A 17,543-nucleotide genomic window follows, 5' to 3' on the forward strand; every position below is an offset into this window, starting at 1 on the left:
ATTAATCAACATATAATAGGAGCTTGTATCAAAGGTAATAAAATAATCATGGGGGACTTTAATCTTCATATAGACTGGGCAAATCAAATTGGCAAAGGTAGTCTGGAGGATGAGTTCATGGAATGCATTTGAGACAGTTTCCCAGAACAATACGTCATGGAACCAACCCGGGAACAGGCTATTTTAGATCTTGTATTGTGTAATGAGACAGGGTTAATTAGTAATCTCATAGTAAAGGATCTTCTGGGGAAGAGTGATCATAATATGATAAAATTTCACATTGAGTTTGAGAGTGAAATACTTCAATCAGAAACAAGAGTCTTAAACTTAAATAAAGCTAATTACATAAGTATGAAAGGTGAGTTAGCTAAGGTAGATTGGGAAATTAGATTAAAAGGTATGACAGTAGATAAGCAGTGGCTAACAATTAAAGAAATATTCCAAAAATCTTAATGAATATACATTCCATTGAGAAATAAAAACTCCACAGTAAAAGTGATCCATCTGTGGCTAACTAAAGAAGTTAAAGAGAGTATTAGGTTAAAAGAAGAGGCTTATAATGTTGCGAAGAATAGTAGTAAGCCTAAGGATTGGGAGAGCTTTAGAAACCAGCAATGGATGACCAAAAATGGATAAAAAGGGAGAAAATAGAATATGAGTGTAAACTAGCAAGAAATATAAAAACAGATTGTAAGGGCTTCTACAAGTATGTAAACAGGAAGAGAATAGTAAAAGCAAGCGTTGGTCCCTTAGAGGCTAAGACAGGTGAAATTATAATGGCAAATAAGGAAACAGCAGAGACTTTAAACAAATATTTTGCATTTGTCTTCACAGTAGAAGGCACAAAATGCACACCAAAAATAATGGGGAACCAAGGGGCTAATAACAGTGAGGAACTTAAAGTAATTAATATCAGTAGAGAAAAAGTACTTGAGAAACTAAAGGGACTAAAAGCCGAGAAATCCCCTGGATCTGATAACCTAATCCTAGGGTTCTAAAAGAGGTGGCTGCAGAGATAGTGGATGTATTGGTTGTGATCTTGCAAAATTATCTAAATTCTAGAATGGTCCCAGTGGATTGGAAGGTAGCAAATGTAACCCCGCTATTCAAGAAAGGAGGGAAAGAGAAAACAGGGAACTACAGGCCAGTCAGCCTGACATCAGTCATTGGGAAAATGCTGGCATCCATTATTAAGGAACTGGTAACAGAGCACTTAGAAAATCATAATATGATTAGGCTCCTAATTCTTATGTTCTTATGTATCAGCATGACTTTATCTATCTTAAACTCAGAAATTGAAAAATGATTCTGAGGCCAATTATTGGGTGGTGGTCATTGAAAAGCTTTAGTTATCTATTTCGTTCAGTTCAATTTTATTTCTACTGCTTCACACATTCTATATCCTTCCAGCAGCAACAACATCAAACCCAAATATTTCTGAACATTTCTTTATATTTCACAGAAACCTCTGTAATTTTTACCAACATCTTCCATACTTTTTATTTTATTAGAACTTGTTTATGGAGTTTAGAGGAGGTGGTTTTCAACAATTTTAAACTCTGTTTGGTAAGTCAGAGCAAGAAAGAACTGTAGAATTGTTATATTAATTATATTAACACCAAGAATGGATTTCTTAGACACTGGGATTGGTTCAGAGCTATACTACGGCAACCTCTGAGGAGAAAATCCAAAGCATCACTAGAACACATAAAGAACAGGTATAGTTAGTTCATGTCTGTGACTGTGTTTCAGCAATCATGTCTCAACATTTTTGCATTGCAATACAGTATATACAAACCTAACTGGCACTGACATACATGTTTGATTAAGCAATGGACGCCACTTCTTCACGCTAACATACCTTAAGGCCTGGGACACCTGGGATACTGGGAGTACCAGGATTACCTGGGGAACCCTGTGTGAAAGTTAAAAAAATTGTTTGAAGTTAAAAGTTTTCTGCTGCAGATTTAATACTAGAGAACCGATGAGCAATAGAAAAGAAACAAACTTAAATGACCGGAACATCACTTACGGGTAGGCCGTCTTTGCCGGGGTGACCATTACTACCACGGGAACCCTAAAAAAGCAAATACATTCAGCTTCAAAGATTGTTTTATGGAATACCACAAGGTGTAGAATCATATTTAAATATAAATGAAGAATATAACCATGTAAAGAGTGTTATCACATAATAAATTATAAAAATAAAATATTGCGAGGCTGCTTAAAATGTTAAGAGATATAAACATTAATTTATTATTACTAGGTAGTAGGTTTGAAACCAATATTCAATGTTTTTCCTGCAATGTTCCTAGGGGGAAAAATTGGGTTGATTTGCGCCTCTCGTTAGCACCCAGGCGTGGCGCCACTAACACCACCCGCAAAATTCAGCGGGAGGTTGGGGTGGCAGTAGCCGGTAGTGCCCTGCACCGCCGCGCTGCTGGAGATGATGTCATCACCGTGCGCAGCGCCCCGCTTGTGCCCGGGCCGCAAACTTCCCTTGTGCACCCGACCTATCGCCGGACAATATGTCTGACAGGAAGGGAGCATTTTTGCAGCGGCGGCAGCGCTACTTAAAGGGGCTGGTCTCAGGCAGCCATTCTTATTTTGGCCAACTGCCAGCACCTGCCCCCTTTCACTTTTCTATGTGGGGTGCCGGCCATGGTCGCTCAGCTCGGCACTCCTCTTAAGTTCCAGGCTGTTTTCATGGCACCCCGCTCCCCAGTGACCCAGCAGGACCCCGGTGCACGCAGCACTAGGCCCCTCCCCTTTAATCAGGGGAGGAGGCCTGCAATGATGCGGAGTTACGTGCCGCCACGTGTGGCGCTGCTGCACATAGCGCCGTCAAATTCAGTAGTAGCCCCCCAAGCAGGAGGTGGTGCGCTTTCCAGTAGTGACCCACCTCCTGCTTGGCTACTACTGAATTTACAGCGGAGGGGCGCTAACGTTTTTGGGGCACTAAAATGGCCGCCACCCAATTTTTCCCCTCACGTCTTCCCTGACAATTTCTGTGGGGCCTTGTAACAGACATGGCTAACTGGGTAGGAAGGGGTGTGGCTGGGGGTGAGGGTGCACAGGCCTGGAGTTCCTGCATCCACTGGCGGATCAGTGGCAGGTTGTTATGCAGAGAGAAGGCAGGCATAATAACCTGCTGATTGGAGGAAGTGGGGCTGGCCTTGTGTACCTAGGCCTGGGCCTTGGGACCCCGAAGATATGTGAAAGATGCAAGTTTTTTGGCCCTCTTATGGAAGGCCTACTGAGAGGATGTTTCCATGGGGTCCATGGCAACCCCTGAAATTAGCACAATCCATTGCAGCTTGCGTCCTCCTCAGGAATGCAAGCACTCACGATCGACCTTGGTGATGTGGGGATCACCCGCTTTATTTAACGTATAAGCAACCTGCTCACGTGCATTGGCACATTCAGCACTGGCAATCAGTTGTTTTTGAGCAGAAGTGTATCTTGTATCTTTATTCAATGTGCACAAATACTTAGAGCCAGAGTGATTACATAACTTCTTGCGGCCGTATACGGTTAGTGTGACATGTATTTTTTGCACTGTTGAGTATTAAGGTGATGTACAGTGTTGAAATAAATAAAATGCACACAATTGTGACTATCACTGCTGATTCATTTAATATTTTGATTTAGATATAAGGGTTGATTTTCCAGATGTGCGCTCCAGGCTCAGCGCTTCACTCATTAGACGTGGATATCAGGAAATTGTCTGCTCAATTTCATGATATGCACTTTTGGTGGGGAAGGAACCTTCTCCTGGAGCAAGCATTTGGAAATTGTCTCTATACTGTTCAGAAAATCACCGGTAGAAGTACAATTTACTCATTTTTTAGTATTTTGTTGTTGCTGCTCCAATTGTTAAGATAGTGTCAGTAATAAATTTTTGGAAGTTACCAGAGAAGGCTGTGGACAAGAAACATATGAATGGATGCTGGAGACAATTAGATTCATCTCTGGGGAGACTATGGATTCAGAATTATGGTGACAAGGTTTGTTTTCTTCCTGATGAGATTCTAAACTGAGGGCTGGATTTTGCCAGCGCTCAGAGGGCGGGTTTGGAGTCGGGTCCATTGTCAAAATAGTAAAGATTGACAATGGGTAGGAAACCCGCAATCAACCCACCTCCACGCGAATCTCCCAGGTGTCGGGACTGTCAGTAGTGAACTGACCCGACACCAAGCGGCGGGGGAGACAATTTAGATCATTAAATGGCTTGTTAACAGCCAATTTAATGCTATTTTGAGCCTACTTTGCAATTTTACGTGCACCCCACAGGTTACCCACTGCTCGGGGAACATGCCAGCTCACTCTGTCCTGAGTTGAGTCTGCCCTGATAACCTGAGAGCTGCAGAAGTGGTATAAGGATGCCATGTTGCAGATGGTCAGTTTCAGAGCTCAGAAACTGTTGGTTACTACATTTTTAAGACATATAGGCCCAGAAATTGGGTTGGGGTGCCAAAGTGGCGCAAAAGTCGGCTGAGCGCAGGATTTAACGCAGCGATCAGAGTGATACCGATCGCCAGAAATTCAGTTTCAGTGCCCCTCGAGGGAGACGGGGCGAGGCTCAAGGCGCTCCGCGTCCCTCTTAGGGCGCTGAAACTGATTATTGCAGCACAACGTGCCGCAGCGCCACATGCTGCGGCACGGCACGCTGCGGTACTGCAGGCCTTCTTCCCACTGTTAAGGGGGAGGTGCCTGCAACAGCGCGATCCCCGCTCGCGAGTGCCGGCAAATGAGCCTGGCACCAAGGAGAAGTGCCGGGCCCTCGGGAAACAGCCGGCAATGCCGCGTGGGGGGTGGTTAGCAGGCCGGGGATGGAGGTGTTGGCAGGCGGCCGCCCCGCACCTCCACCTTAACTTGCGCCGCTGCCGGCACAGTAAGGCCCCATGAACCGGGCGCGGGTAGCGAGCGGCGCAACTGCGGCGTTCGCTACCAAATATCGCGAACGGGGCACGAATGGGGCGCTGCGCACACCGATGACGTCATCGGTGGCGGCGCAGCGCAAATGCCTAACGCCACCATTAGCGCCCCTACTGAATATCGCCGGAGATGCAGCCAGTGGCGCTACAGCCACTGACTGCCTCTTTAGGCGCTAACAGGTGGCGCTACTCACCCAATTTCTCCCCCAGAGATTTACTTAGCTTTAAGTGTTGAGCCAACTGTATATCCAGTGCCACCTCATTGGAACAACCTCTCTCACCATTCACAGATCTCTTCTGTCATCTCACCTGCAGCTGCCATCTATTGCAGCAACATCGGTGCCCTTGGAAAAATTACACCTTGGTCCTCTGAATCCTTCCACGATCAGCCCCATCACCAGGCACACCGACATCACCAACAACATCACCAACCTTCTCTGCCATCATCTGATGCTGCACAGAATACAGGGCATCAGCCCGACAACATTGCTGCCCGGGAGACCAGCGATGGCATCACCATGGCCAGATTTACTTCACTTGACGCTGTACACCCTGTCTGCCACATGATGCGCCAGGTTGACACCAGTTTGTGTGTGGCTTTGCAGTAACGTTTTGTGATCGACTGAGATCATTGAAAGGTTAGCGCCACTGCAGCTAGGCACTCCTGACGACATCCCTGCTTGTGTCCTCCTGTGCAATGTACAACCAGGCTGCGTTGATCTCCTGGGGAGGTCTCTTCCACCCGTGGGAAGGGTAGAGAATCCCCCTGCTTGCAGTGCCTCCCACCATAAGCATGTGGAGGAAGTCATGGGAGAGTCTGGGTGCAGACGTGTACCTTAGTGCTGTGCTGGTCAGTGTTTGCAGCACCTCAATGCTGCAGGACACTGAGAGCACAACTGGCACACTCAATGTGGCCGTGGTCCCTTTAAGGAAACTGGCTGATAACGCGTCATCAAATGATGTCATCAGACACACTTCCTGTTAATTGGCCAGGAACCCTGCAGGGCGGGCTTAACAAGGCCAATCTACGGGAAATCTTTTTGAGAGAGTGGCTGCAGATGGGAGCAGGACCGGAAACCGCCAAACTGAATTCCAGAGGTGAGGCGAGAGTGACTGCCCTGGACATCAAGGCAGCATTTGACCGAGTGTGGCATCAAGGAGCCCCAGTAAAACTGAAGTCAATGAGAATTGGGGGGGAAAACGCTCCACTGGCTGGAGTCATACCTAACACAAAGGAAGATGGCTGTGGTGGTTGAAGGTCAATCATCACAGCCCCAGGACATCGCTGCAGGAGTTCCTTAGGGCAGTGTCCTAGGCCCAACCATCTTCAGCTGCTTCATCAATGGCTTTCCCTCCAACATAAGGTCAGAAATGTGGATGTTCGCTGATGACTGCACAGGGTTCCGCGCCATTCACAACTCCTCAGATAATGAAGCAGTCCATGTCCGCATGCAACTAGACCTGGCTGATAAGTGGCAGGTAACATTCGTGCCACACAAGTGACAGGCAAAGACTATTTCCAACAAGTGAGAGTCTAACCACTTCCCCTTGACATTCAACGGCATTACCTTTGCCAAATCCCCACCATCAACATCCTGGGGGTCACCATTGAATAGAAACTTAACTGGACCAGCCACATAAATACTGTGGCAACAAGGGCAGGTCAGAGGCTTGGTATTCTGCAGCGAGTGTCTCACCTCCTGACTCCCCAAACCTTTCCACCACCTACAAGGCACAAGTAAGGAGTGTGATGGAATACTCGCCACTTGCCTGGATGAGCACAGCTCCAACAACTTTCAAGAAGCTCGACACCATCCAGGACAAAGCAGCCCGCTTGATTGGTACCCCATCCACCACCTAAAAAATTCACTCCCTCCACCACCGGTGTACCGTGGCTGCAGTGTGTACCATCTACAAGATGCACTGCAGCAACTCGCCAAGGCTTCTTCAGCAGTACCGCCCAAATCTGCAACCTCTTCCACCTAGAAAGACAAGGGCAATAGGCACATGGGAACACCACCACCTCCAAGTTCCCCTCCAAGTCACACACCATCCTGACTTAAAAGTATATTGCCGATCCTTTATCGTCGCTGGATCAAAATTCTGGAACTCCCTCCCTAACAGCACTGTGGGAGTACCTTCACCGCATGAACTACAGCAGTTCAAGAAGGCGGCTCATCACCACCTTCTCAAAGGCAACTAGGGATGGGCAATAAATGCTGGCCTTGCCAGTGACGTCCACATCCCACAAACGAATAAAATAAAAACAGCTCTCCCGTCGGCATCCCGCCTCCACAAGGAAAATCCAGCCCTGAGTCTCTGTTTGACTGTCATGGTGGATCAGGTGGATGTAAATCCCATGGCTCTATTTGAAGAAGAAGGGTGAGTTCTTACAGTGCCCTGGCCAACATTCCTTCTCAGCCAACACCACCAAAACAGATTAATGGATCATGCATTTCATTTGTTGTTTTCTATCCTTAAATTAACTGTTTAGTTTGTTTACAGCTGTGAATGAAAGTAATTCATTGGTTGTGAAGCACTTTGGGACATCCTAAGGACAGGACAGGTGCCACATAAATGCAAATTATTTCTTGTTGGGTCTATTTAAAGAAAGACATGCATTTATATAGCGCCTTTCACAAACACCAGGGGCTGGATTTTGCTACGGGGGCGGGTTGGAGGTGGGAAACCCACATTCGGGCTTGTTGTCCCGCCTCCATGGAGATGTGGCCAACCCACTGGATTTTCCTCTGATTGACCTTGTTGAGCCCGCCCTGTGGGCTCAGCAGGCCAATTAAGGGCCACCCGGCAACAGGTGACGTCAGAGATTGACATTTCATCTGTCAAAAGCTTTTGGCAGATGAAATATCAGTGTTTAACAGCTGTTTGAAGCTGTCAAGCACTGAAAAACTGCTAATTCAGCCTCAGTCCTTTCTCAGGATAACTTTAAAATCATTTTGCTGCAGAAACCAAGAAGCTGATTTTTTTTTAAAAATCGGAGCTTCTGTGGTTCTTGCAGCCGACTCCCGACACCGGAATGCAGGACTCCTGTAAAGGTAAGTAAAAGTAAGTTAAATTTATTTAAACACTTTAAACACTTGCAAAACACTTACCTTTGCACTCCTGCACCCCTCACTCACCTGAACACTGGGCATCTCGACCCCTCCAAGACCTCAGACCCACGTCCCGCCTCGAAAACTTTTCGTGGTTTGGAGCTGTCGGGAAGCCCACAAACCAGCAATAAAAATCGCGAATAGGCAAAAAACTACCTGTTAACTACCTGTTAACAGGCAGTTTAATTGCCTTTAATCCCTTCCCGCCTCTGGGAGTCGGGTTCCAGCACTTGTCGGCAACCCGACTCCTATGAAATTGACATGGAGGCGGGTTGGAGGCGGGATGGGGTCGGGACCCCCCGGATCTCCGATTTTTATCGCCCGCACGCCTCCAACCCGACTCCAGGGGCTTAGGAAAATCCAGCCCCAGATGTCCCAAAGTGCTTTATAGCCAATGAAGTACTTTTTTGAAGTACAGTTACTGTTATAATGTTATAATGTTGGAAACGGCTGCCAATTTGCTCCCACTAACAGCAATGTGATAATGACCGGATAATCATGTTGTTTTATTGAGGGATAAATATTGGCCTGGACACTGGGGATAACTTCTCTGCTCTTCTTCTTTGAAATAGTGCTATAGGATCTTTTACGTCCACCTGAGAGAGCAGATGGGGCCCCGGTTTAACGTCTCATCCAAAAGATGGCACCTCCGACAGTGCAGCACTCCCTCAGTACTGCAGTGGAGTGACAGCCTAGATTATTGTGCTCAAGTCTCTAGAGTGGAACTTGAACCCACAACCTTCTGACTCAGAGGCAAAGGTGCTACTCACTGAGCCACAGTTGACACACATTGGTCTTTTCCCAATCCTAAAAATTTTAATATTCATTTTGATATGAATTGGGATGGATACACGTGTGTCCATTTTTAAATGATTTTAGATATGAAATTAACATTCTAGTTCTTATAACATGTGTGTCATACAACAAAGAGCTGATGTAGTAGAATATTGTGCTAACCCTGGGAAACATTCTTCTGATGACTACTGAACTAACTCCATTTAAAAAATGTTAATTTTTGATAAACCTGAAGAAGGAACTGCACTAGAGGGTGTTCATGTTTCAAAGTTACCTTGGTGCAATGCAAACGCTAATTTGCATCATATCACTGTGCACTGCCAACCATAGCTGTTATGAACATTCTTGTTAGTATTCCATAATTCAGCAGTGCCACCTTATATTACCAGACCAGTATAGTATGACTATAAGGAACAAACCTCTTTTCAATTTAATGTCTCATCAAGACTTTAAAATGATTTTTTTGTTGAATGAATTATTTGAGGTTAACATTTTTTTGATTCCTGTGACCTGTTAGCTTTCAACTTCTGCATATCCATTTTGTTCTCTGTGATGTTAACCAGTAACAGTTATGAGATCCATTTATTGGGGCAGTTAGTGACGATACTTACAGTAGCACCACGTAGCCCAGAATCTCCTCTTTCACCAGGTAGACCAGGAAAACCCTAGAACATATATTGAACAGGGTTAGTTTAATACATCAAACATACAATGGGAATCATTTACAATATTTCTGGACACAATTAAAAATACATCTAAAGATATTCTCAGTAGCTGCGCATTCTTGTGCATGAGGTTTTATTTCATGAATTCTTTGGAGAGTAAGTACATCTTCAGTGTACTTGCTTTGTAACAATCTGTTTTGGAAGGTAATAGTGTTGATAATTTTGCAGGAAATGTTTGTATGATCTTTCTATGTTGACCAATTGGTTTTGCGCAAGGTTAGTTGATAACCAATCAATAGGTATTTATAATATTCTAGAGGCCTTTATAGTGATGAATGGTACCAATGTGTGGTCCTGAAGATGAAAGAGACGTGGGAGGCACTTACTTAGGAACATAAGAAAAGGAGTAGGCCATTCAGTCCCTTGAGCCTGTTGCACCATTCAATTAGATCATGGCTGATCTGTATCTCAACTCCATCTACCCACCATGGTGCCATAACCTTTAATACCCTTGCCTAACAAAAATCCATCAACCTCAGTTTTGAAATTTCCAATGGCCTAGCCGCAACAACATTTTGGGGTAGCGTTCTGGTCGGACGGGACTTCAGTTTACCCCTCTGTATCTACTCCAGACCCGATCCATTTTCCTGGGTTGGGGCTCATTAATTATGCATCGTGGGCTCCAATGGGGTTCCAACTGTCAAGTGGGAGCCCGCCAGTGCACAGGAGGTGAATCCCAGTGGGGATGCCAGTGCAACACCAAAAGATCCAGCGAGCAACCTTAAAGGGGAAAAAACATCCTGGAAATCAGAAATGTTGTCACACTGAAAGCCTCAGATGAGACTGGAGCCATGAACAGGTCAGTGTCGGAGGCAGAATGGGGGAAGACAAGGCTCCTACAAAACCCACTCCCTCCATGGGGCCATTGCTGCTTTCCGGGGCCCACCACTTTCACCATGGCAGCCTGGGAAGTGGTGGTAATATGTTTGTAAAGATTGAAGGTAGACCTCATTGCACCATTTTCCCAATGTTTCCTCTGTGAACCTGCCCAATTTCAGGTGGGATCGTGGAAGAATATCCCGCCAGCCCCCACCCCCATCCCCCCCCGCCCCCCAATATTGTTCGAAAGCTCAACCAGTGTATTGCAACAGTACATTGAGAGATAATCTAAATAAATGATTCATTTTGCCAGCAGATCTCCATATGATCTCTTTGCAGCTATCCTTCTTATCTTTAGTAGGCTCTTATTAAATGTGTATTAAAATACCAAGGAATAAACAGTGCCTGACTTTGCCTTGTAACTAGATGGTCAAGTTCAAAGTTTAGGACTGTCTTCTCTGCAAAGCTCCGATCCACAGTTGTGTTGGGACATAGCATTTCTTGTTTGAGTTGTTAAATGCTAGAAGGAAAACTTGTGTTGACCATTCCATTCCCCTTTAAATAAACTGCTGTCAGTCAATTACTAATGTTAAGCATATTATATTTATAAAGTAACAAATTCAGGTTGTTTACCATTGGACCAGTTGCACCATTTTCTCCAGAATGACCAGGTTCCCCCTATTTTAGATTGAATGAAAATGCATTAGAATAACTGACACACTTATGCTACTATCCACCTATTATTATTCAGTGACAAAATATTTCCGTAGAAAAAAATAGGTAACTATGATTGTTGACTTTAAAAAAAAAATACGGATTCACCTGCGGGCCCAGAGCACCAGTATCACCTTGAGCACCATCACCCCCATCAAATCCCTGTTAGAGAAACAAAGAATTATTCTCAGCCTGTACTCTTTACCTGATCATATTAGTATAATTTTAAAAAGGTGAACATTACAGTTATTTACCCTATGACCTTTCATTCCAGGTGTCCCAGGTATTCCAGATGGACCTTTTGGACCCTTGAAAAAGCAAATAACATTAATACTGGAGATTAACAATTGTTTTCCATGAATTAATTCATCAAAAACAAGCAAGGCAGCATGTATAATGCAGTTAGAATTAAAACTATACAAGGACATAAGGGTATCATTAATTTTTAAAAGCCATTTGGCTCATCAATGGTTCTCAGTACAAATTGAGCATGGTGTGTTGAAGATCATGGAGTATCCCAAGTTTCTTTAGATCTCCTGAGGGAAATGACTAACCACAGGCACAACTCTGAAGAAGATAAAGCTCCACACCTCAACTTAACCCACAAATGATATTAAACTAGCATTACAACTCCGACTGGTTGCATTTTACAGATGACATCCCCATGGTCCAAAGAGGAATTGATCTGTGTCGATTATGTAAATTCATAATTCAATTCTGTTTTCAATTTAACAATCTCAACAAACCATTACCACCTCCCCCACCCCAGTGTTTCAAATGGTTTGATTCTCATCTACAGCCTACATTTATCGCGTTATTGTCCCATTTTCCCCTCATTTTACCTGAAAACCTTGCAATCCACTTGGCCCACGTCTTCCTTGCTTTCCAGGTTCGCCCTAGTTTGAAACAAAGCAAAATGAGAATGTTTAATGAGTGAGCTGTAGATGTTACACAATATGAAAAAAATTATAAGATTATACTACAATTTGTAAAATACATAGTGGCATTTTATCTTACCATCTACTAGACATTTTATAAACTCTATACTTATTTGATTGTAACTTTACAAGCACATAAATGTACTCGCAAATGATACCGACAACATAGTTTGGATTATCCAGCCTACACTGGAGACAATAAAAGTCTACGGCCGGAATTTTCTTTACCTGGGTGGGTCCGGTGTGGGCGGCCGCCATGGCGGGTCACGAGCCCGTTCCTGACTCCATCTCACTCCACAGAATGACTTTACGTTAATAGGGCATATTAAGCCCGCCCTGCACGTTACCCGGCCCAATTAAATGTTGCAGGCCTGGTGACGTCATTCATGACGCATTTTCAGCTGGGATCTTTAAAGGGGTTCAAAGTTAATGTTCATAGTGCTGTCAGTGCACTTCAGCATTGGAGTGCTGCAAACACTGACTAACACTGCACAGAAGTGCAGGGCTGCACCCAGATTCTCCCATAACTCCCTCAATATGCTTATGGAGGGAGTCAGAGCACACAGGGAGATCCTTTTCCCTTCCAATGGGCAGAAGAGACCTCCCCAGGAGACCAAAACAGCCTGGTTGGAGATTGCAGAGGAGGTCACCAGCAGGGTTGTGATCAGGAGGACCTGAGTGCAGTGCCACAAGCGTTTCAGTGATCTCAGTAGATCAGGAAACATTAGTACAAAGCCACATTCAACTTCATCCTGCTGTGCCTCTCATCACATCCCCATCACTCTGCCTTCCCTACCCTACTCCTGCGCATCCTTACTCTCACCAACATACCTTGCACAAACACCCATCCCTCCCTCCTTACCACGTCCCCATCACACTAGCCACCCCTCACACTCACCCTCATCTTAGTGCAATCATACCAACTAACAACGCACAAGGTGGCCACTTGGCTTTGGCACCTCACTCCACCATAGTTTCCCTCTAAAGATGTAACCCATCCATTCCTTACACTCATTCCATCGCTTTCACTCAACCTTCTCTTCTTTCCTTCCTTGCAGGAAAAGAGAGCCCAAAATAAGAGGGAGAGAACCAGAGGTGGTCCTCCATCATTTGCAAACCTTACAACAGCAGAGGAGGCTGCTTTAGAAATATTTGGAGTTGCCGAGCAGCTGGAGGTGGGAGACAGGGAGAGGAGGACATCTCAGCAGCCTGGTGGCCGGCATCCATGTTGATGGAATAGATGGCAGGTGAAGTAGAGTTGACAGAAGCAATCTGTCAATGGTGAGAGAGTTTTATCCAATGAGGTGACACTGGATGGAGACTTTGCTGGAAAGGCTTGCAGCCTGCAGAACCTGTACTGCGAATGCAGTAAGCAACAGCTTCTGCCTGAGGAAAGTGATCAGCTGTCAGGTGGGAGCTTTTATAGTACATTTCATGCTGTCAAGTAATCAGCTGGAGCAATGGCCATGGAACTCCCGCCTTAGGTTAACAGACGTGGTTCCTGAGCAGCGTGGTTCCCATGGCCATCCAGGTAAATTTAAAATGTAGTGGGAAAAAGGCTCAAGTGTCTGTAAACAAGGTTATAATGATTTGAATTAGGTTGCCTGCCTCTGCTGGTTGGGTCGCTGCCACACTGACTAATGCACCCGAGGGAAAGGCGTGTGGGAGTGGGATGACGGCGGGTTCCAGACCCGCTCCCACTTTTTTCAAATTTCCCATATGACCCGCCTCCATTCCCGCCCGCATGGACCCCAGAAAATTTCAGCCTATGTTACAGAGAACCAAACGCTAAAGTGTTAAATCATTGGAGGTATACAAAAACTGCTTTGGGAAATATGGGTGTAGGTTTGTGTTTCTATCGCCTGGGTGTAAAAGGTTGGCTGGCTGGATGGCAGAGAGGAACACTGGGCAGGGAGGAATTGACCACACACAAGGGAGCCCACAGGATTTTTCTGCCATTTAAATAAAAACCAGACTGTCTCCATTATGAGTGTGCCATTCTTCCCGCCTGATTGTTCCTCCCTGCCCTCTGACCAAGCAGCCGAGTTGAAAATCTACCCCATGGAGTTAAGGTAATTAGACTTGTATTGTATGGTGGATAGATGATGAATGTAGCAATTTTATACATTACTCAAATAAATATGGTAAAAGTACTTTAGGATTCTACAGAAGTTTTAAAACAACTATTTACATACTTGCCTACCATGGCATGTATATATATTTTTCAGATGACAATTTCTTAAGTTCATTTGAAATTAGATAGGTAAAGATATGGGGGATGCAGGCTAACATCATAGCACAATGTCACAACAAAATACTACCAGGTGAGCAGGGGAAAAGTTCTTCTTCTCTGCTGGCATTTTAATGATTGTGTGGCTCATTTTTCACATCTTCTTTAAAATGGAACCCATTATTCTTCTAATGGCCTAGTGGGTAAAAGCACCACTTGGTGTAGTATACAGACCAGTATGTAAGCGATGCAGACCAGAAAGTCCCAAATTCGAAACCGGATATGTGCTAATTTAGCTGAACTGCTACAATTCACCTCATTGTGCCTGGGCTAAAAGGATTAAAATGTAATCAGGGCTTTTGCTTCCTATTTGTTATCTAATGACCACTAATGGAAATTGCACCAATGTGAACATCGGGCAAAACAGAATTAGGGCTGGTTGTGACATCTTCCCCATTGAATATCTAGTTGGCACTCCTTATTCAGCCCACTTGGGTGAGATACTGACGGTCAGCCAGTGGAACCATGTTCCAGGCAGAGGTCACCCTTCAGAAGAGGAGGGGAGAACGTTAGAAAAATAGAACCCAAAATGTGACCAAACAGTCCACTCAAGGAGTATTTTCAGTTCTTACATTAACATATAGTTTAATAGGCATAGTGCTATCCTGCTAGACAAGTTCTCACTGTAGTATCATAAAGCATGTTACAAGAGTTTTATCATGAGACTGTGGTAACAGAATGTTCCGAAAATAAGAACAAACTACTTACAATTTTACCTGACGTCCCAGTTGGACCCATGGAACCAGGGGGGCCTGGGTCACCCTGTAATAATTAAGAAAATACTTTAATTGACCTTGAGTCTGATGAATTGATATACCCTTATATCTAATTGTTACATGCATTGATATACCCTTCTATCTGATGATTCTTCACAGATATGATAGAGTACAAAATTGATCATGTTGAATTTCATTAAACACAATGGTCCAGAATTTTGCCTTGAGAATAACAGTAAGGCTAACAGTGCTCACCTTTATTATCGAATAAATCGGACAGCAACTTCCGGAGTCCACACATGAGCAGTTAAATGTGGCAATCCAGAAGTTGCTGTCCAAGTTACCCTGCTCCTCCACAGGCTGCACTATAGCAGTACCTCGCCAATAGATTCAGCATTGAAATCAATGTAAGGGTATGAAGTTGCGATACTTACCCACTAGTTACCTACTAAATACACCAGAAAAAGTTAGGGCTGGTGCATTCAGATGTAAGTGAATTTTTAACAGCAGAAGTCATAATTACTGCCAAACAACCTCCCTGGCACTGAAACTTTAATTTTACAAGTGTGGAGTCTCATTCTTTCAGAATTTAATTATTGTTGGAGATTTAAAAATAAGTTTTTCTTTTTACTTTTTCTTTCTGTCTCTTTTATCTCTCTCTCTTAATCCCATCTTTCTTTCCCTCCTTTTATTTTGCATTCTCTACATGATTTTACAGTGAATTAAATCTAATTTACACATCCTGGTTTAGACTCTGCATGCCTCAGTGAGAATTCTTCAATCTGATTGTTGCTTTCCCTGCTCACACATGCCACAGATCCCCTGTAGAGGACGCCGCCCTGGAAAGGATCTCTAGGAATCGTACGCTGCTGCTCAAAAGCCCGCAAAAAATCCTAGGGCAGTAGTCAGTGTGATGAATGGCGACTGCCGTTCCTTCACCACTGACCACAAAATCCAGGCCATTAACCCAATCAACCATCAATCCTCTGATTTTTAGGTCCAAGCAAATAGAAGTACAATTGGTCATTGAATTCATTAGCTTTATGAGAACAAAATGCATAAAGATTGATTGTGTACGATTACACTCATTTTCTAATATCCTGTTGAGATACCGTGGCAAACGTGGGAGTCGAGACCAGAGTTAGTGAAACACAACTGCTTTATTCAACCTCATGGCAAAGAGGAACTGGAAAAGCCCGCGCAACCACTTAAATACTCCCCAGACAGGAAGTGCTCCTGGCAGCCTGTCCCTGCGGGAAACAAGTTGCTGGAGGAAAGGGCCCCAGCTGGGGGCATCTGCTTAAACTGTCTGTGCCGCCGTGAGCGGATTATGTCCAGTGGTGGCGTGTCGCCACAGAGCTCCCCCCAGAATCCGCTTAGGAGGAGTGGACGAGTCGTGACGGTGGTCTAATGGTTCTGCCGGAGCGGCTCTGAGTGGTCGCCGGTCTAGTTGGTGGGGCCGGGCGGTTCGCCGCTGGCTGTGCTGGCTTGCTGGCGGGACGGCCTCTAGTTGGAGGTCGGGCCACGGGGACCTGTTCCCCTGGTTCTGTGTGTGCTGGTTTGAGCCGGTCAATGGAGACTGTGTCGACCCTGTCGCCGAGTCGCAGCTTGAAGACCTTGTCCCCAGTTTGTAGTACCTCGTACGGTCCATCGTACGGGGGTCGCAGGGGTCCGCAGTGCGCATTGTGTCGCACGAAAACAAAGCGTGCCTGCTGTAAGTTTGGCGGGACATGAGGTGCGAGTTCGCCGTGTCGGTTGACCGGAAGTGGGGCGAACTGTTGAGCGGAAGAGAAAGAGTTGAGCCGCTGCTGTTCGGCCGACCAAGGCGTGGTAGCCTCCGGAAGGAATTCGCCTGGGATGCGCAGCGGTTGTCCGTAGACTAACTCCGCTGCCGAGGACTAGAGGTCTTCCTTGACCGCGGTGCGTAGGCCTAGTAGCACCCACGGTAGGCGGTCAGTCCAGGTACTGTCCTGCAGGCTGGCATGGAGTGAGGCCTTGAGTGACCTGTGGAAGCGTTCACACAGCCCATTGGCCTGCGGGTGGTACGCCGTAGATCGGTGGAGCATCACCCCGAGGTTGTGTGCTGTGGCCGTCCAGAGTTCGGAGGTGAACTGGGCACCTCTGTCGGAGGTTATGTCGGCTGGTACGCCGAACCTTGCAACCCAGGTGTTAACGAACGCCCTGGCGATGTCGGCTGTGGTGATGGAGGGCAGCGGCACTGCCTCAGGCCAGCGTGTGTAGCAGTCGACCATCGTGAGGAGATAAGTTTGGCCTTGCGATGGCGGCAGAGGACCGACGATGTCGACGTGTACATGGTCGAAGCGGCGGCTGGGTACCTCGAAGTCTCCCAGGGGTGTTTTTGTGTGTAGCTGTACCTTAGCCCGTTGGCAGGCGAGGCAGGAGGTGGCCCAAGTCCGAACATCTTTGCTGAGGCCGCGCCAGACGAAACACTGGGAGAGGAGTTTGACGGATGCGTGGGAACCCGGATGGGAGAGC

General features: G+C 45.6%; 1 protein-coding gene across 1 annotated transcript in view; it reads right to left on the bottom strand.

Moving 5' to 3' along the window:
* The window catches only part of LOC147120252 (uncharacterized), a 168,065-nt gene that overhangs the window by 100,678 nt on the left and 49,844 nt on the right, over window positions 1-17,543 (bottom strand). Inside the window, exons 8-15 of the mRNA XM_085985897.1 lie at window positions 15,040-15,093; window positions 11,946-11,999; window positions 11,358-11,411; window positions 11,212-11,265; window positions 11,023-11,067; window positions 9,457-9,510; window positions 2,033-2,077; window positions 1,862-1,915 (exon numbers count right to left, since the gene is read on the bottom strand). Coding sequence (XP_085842023.1) covers window positions 1,862-1,915; window positions 2,033-2,077; window positions 9,457-9,510; window positions 11,023-11,067; window positions 11,212-11,265; window positions 11,358-11,411; window positions 11,946-11,999; window positions 15,040-15,093 — 414 coding nt within the window. The remainder of the gene's footprint in view (window positions 1-1,861; window positions 1,916-2,032; window positions 2,078-9,456; window positions 9,511-11,022; window positions 11,068-11,211; window positions 11,266-11,357; window positions 11,412-11,945; window positions 12,000-15,039; window positions 15,094-17,543) is intronic.

This window comes from Somniosus microcephalus, chromosome 4, assembly GCF_052327205.1.
Source record: "Somniosus microcephalus isolate GS21.2 chromosome 4, FLI_Smic_1.0, whole genome shotgun sequence".
In the NCBI taxonomy this organism is placed as follows: Eukaryota; Metazoa; Chordata; class Chondrichthyes; order Squaliformes; family Somniosidae; genus Somniosus; species Somniosus microcephalus.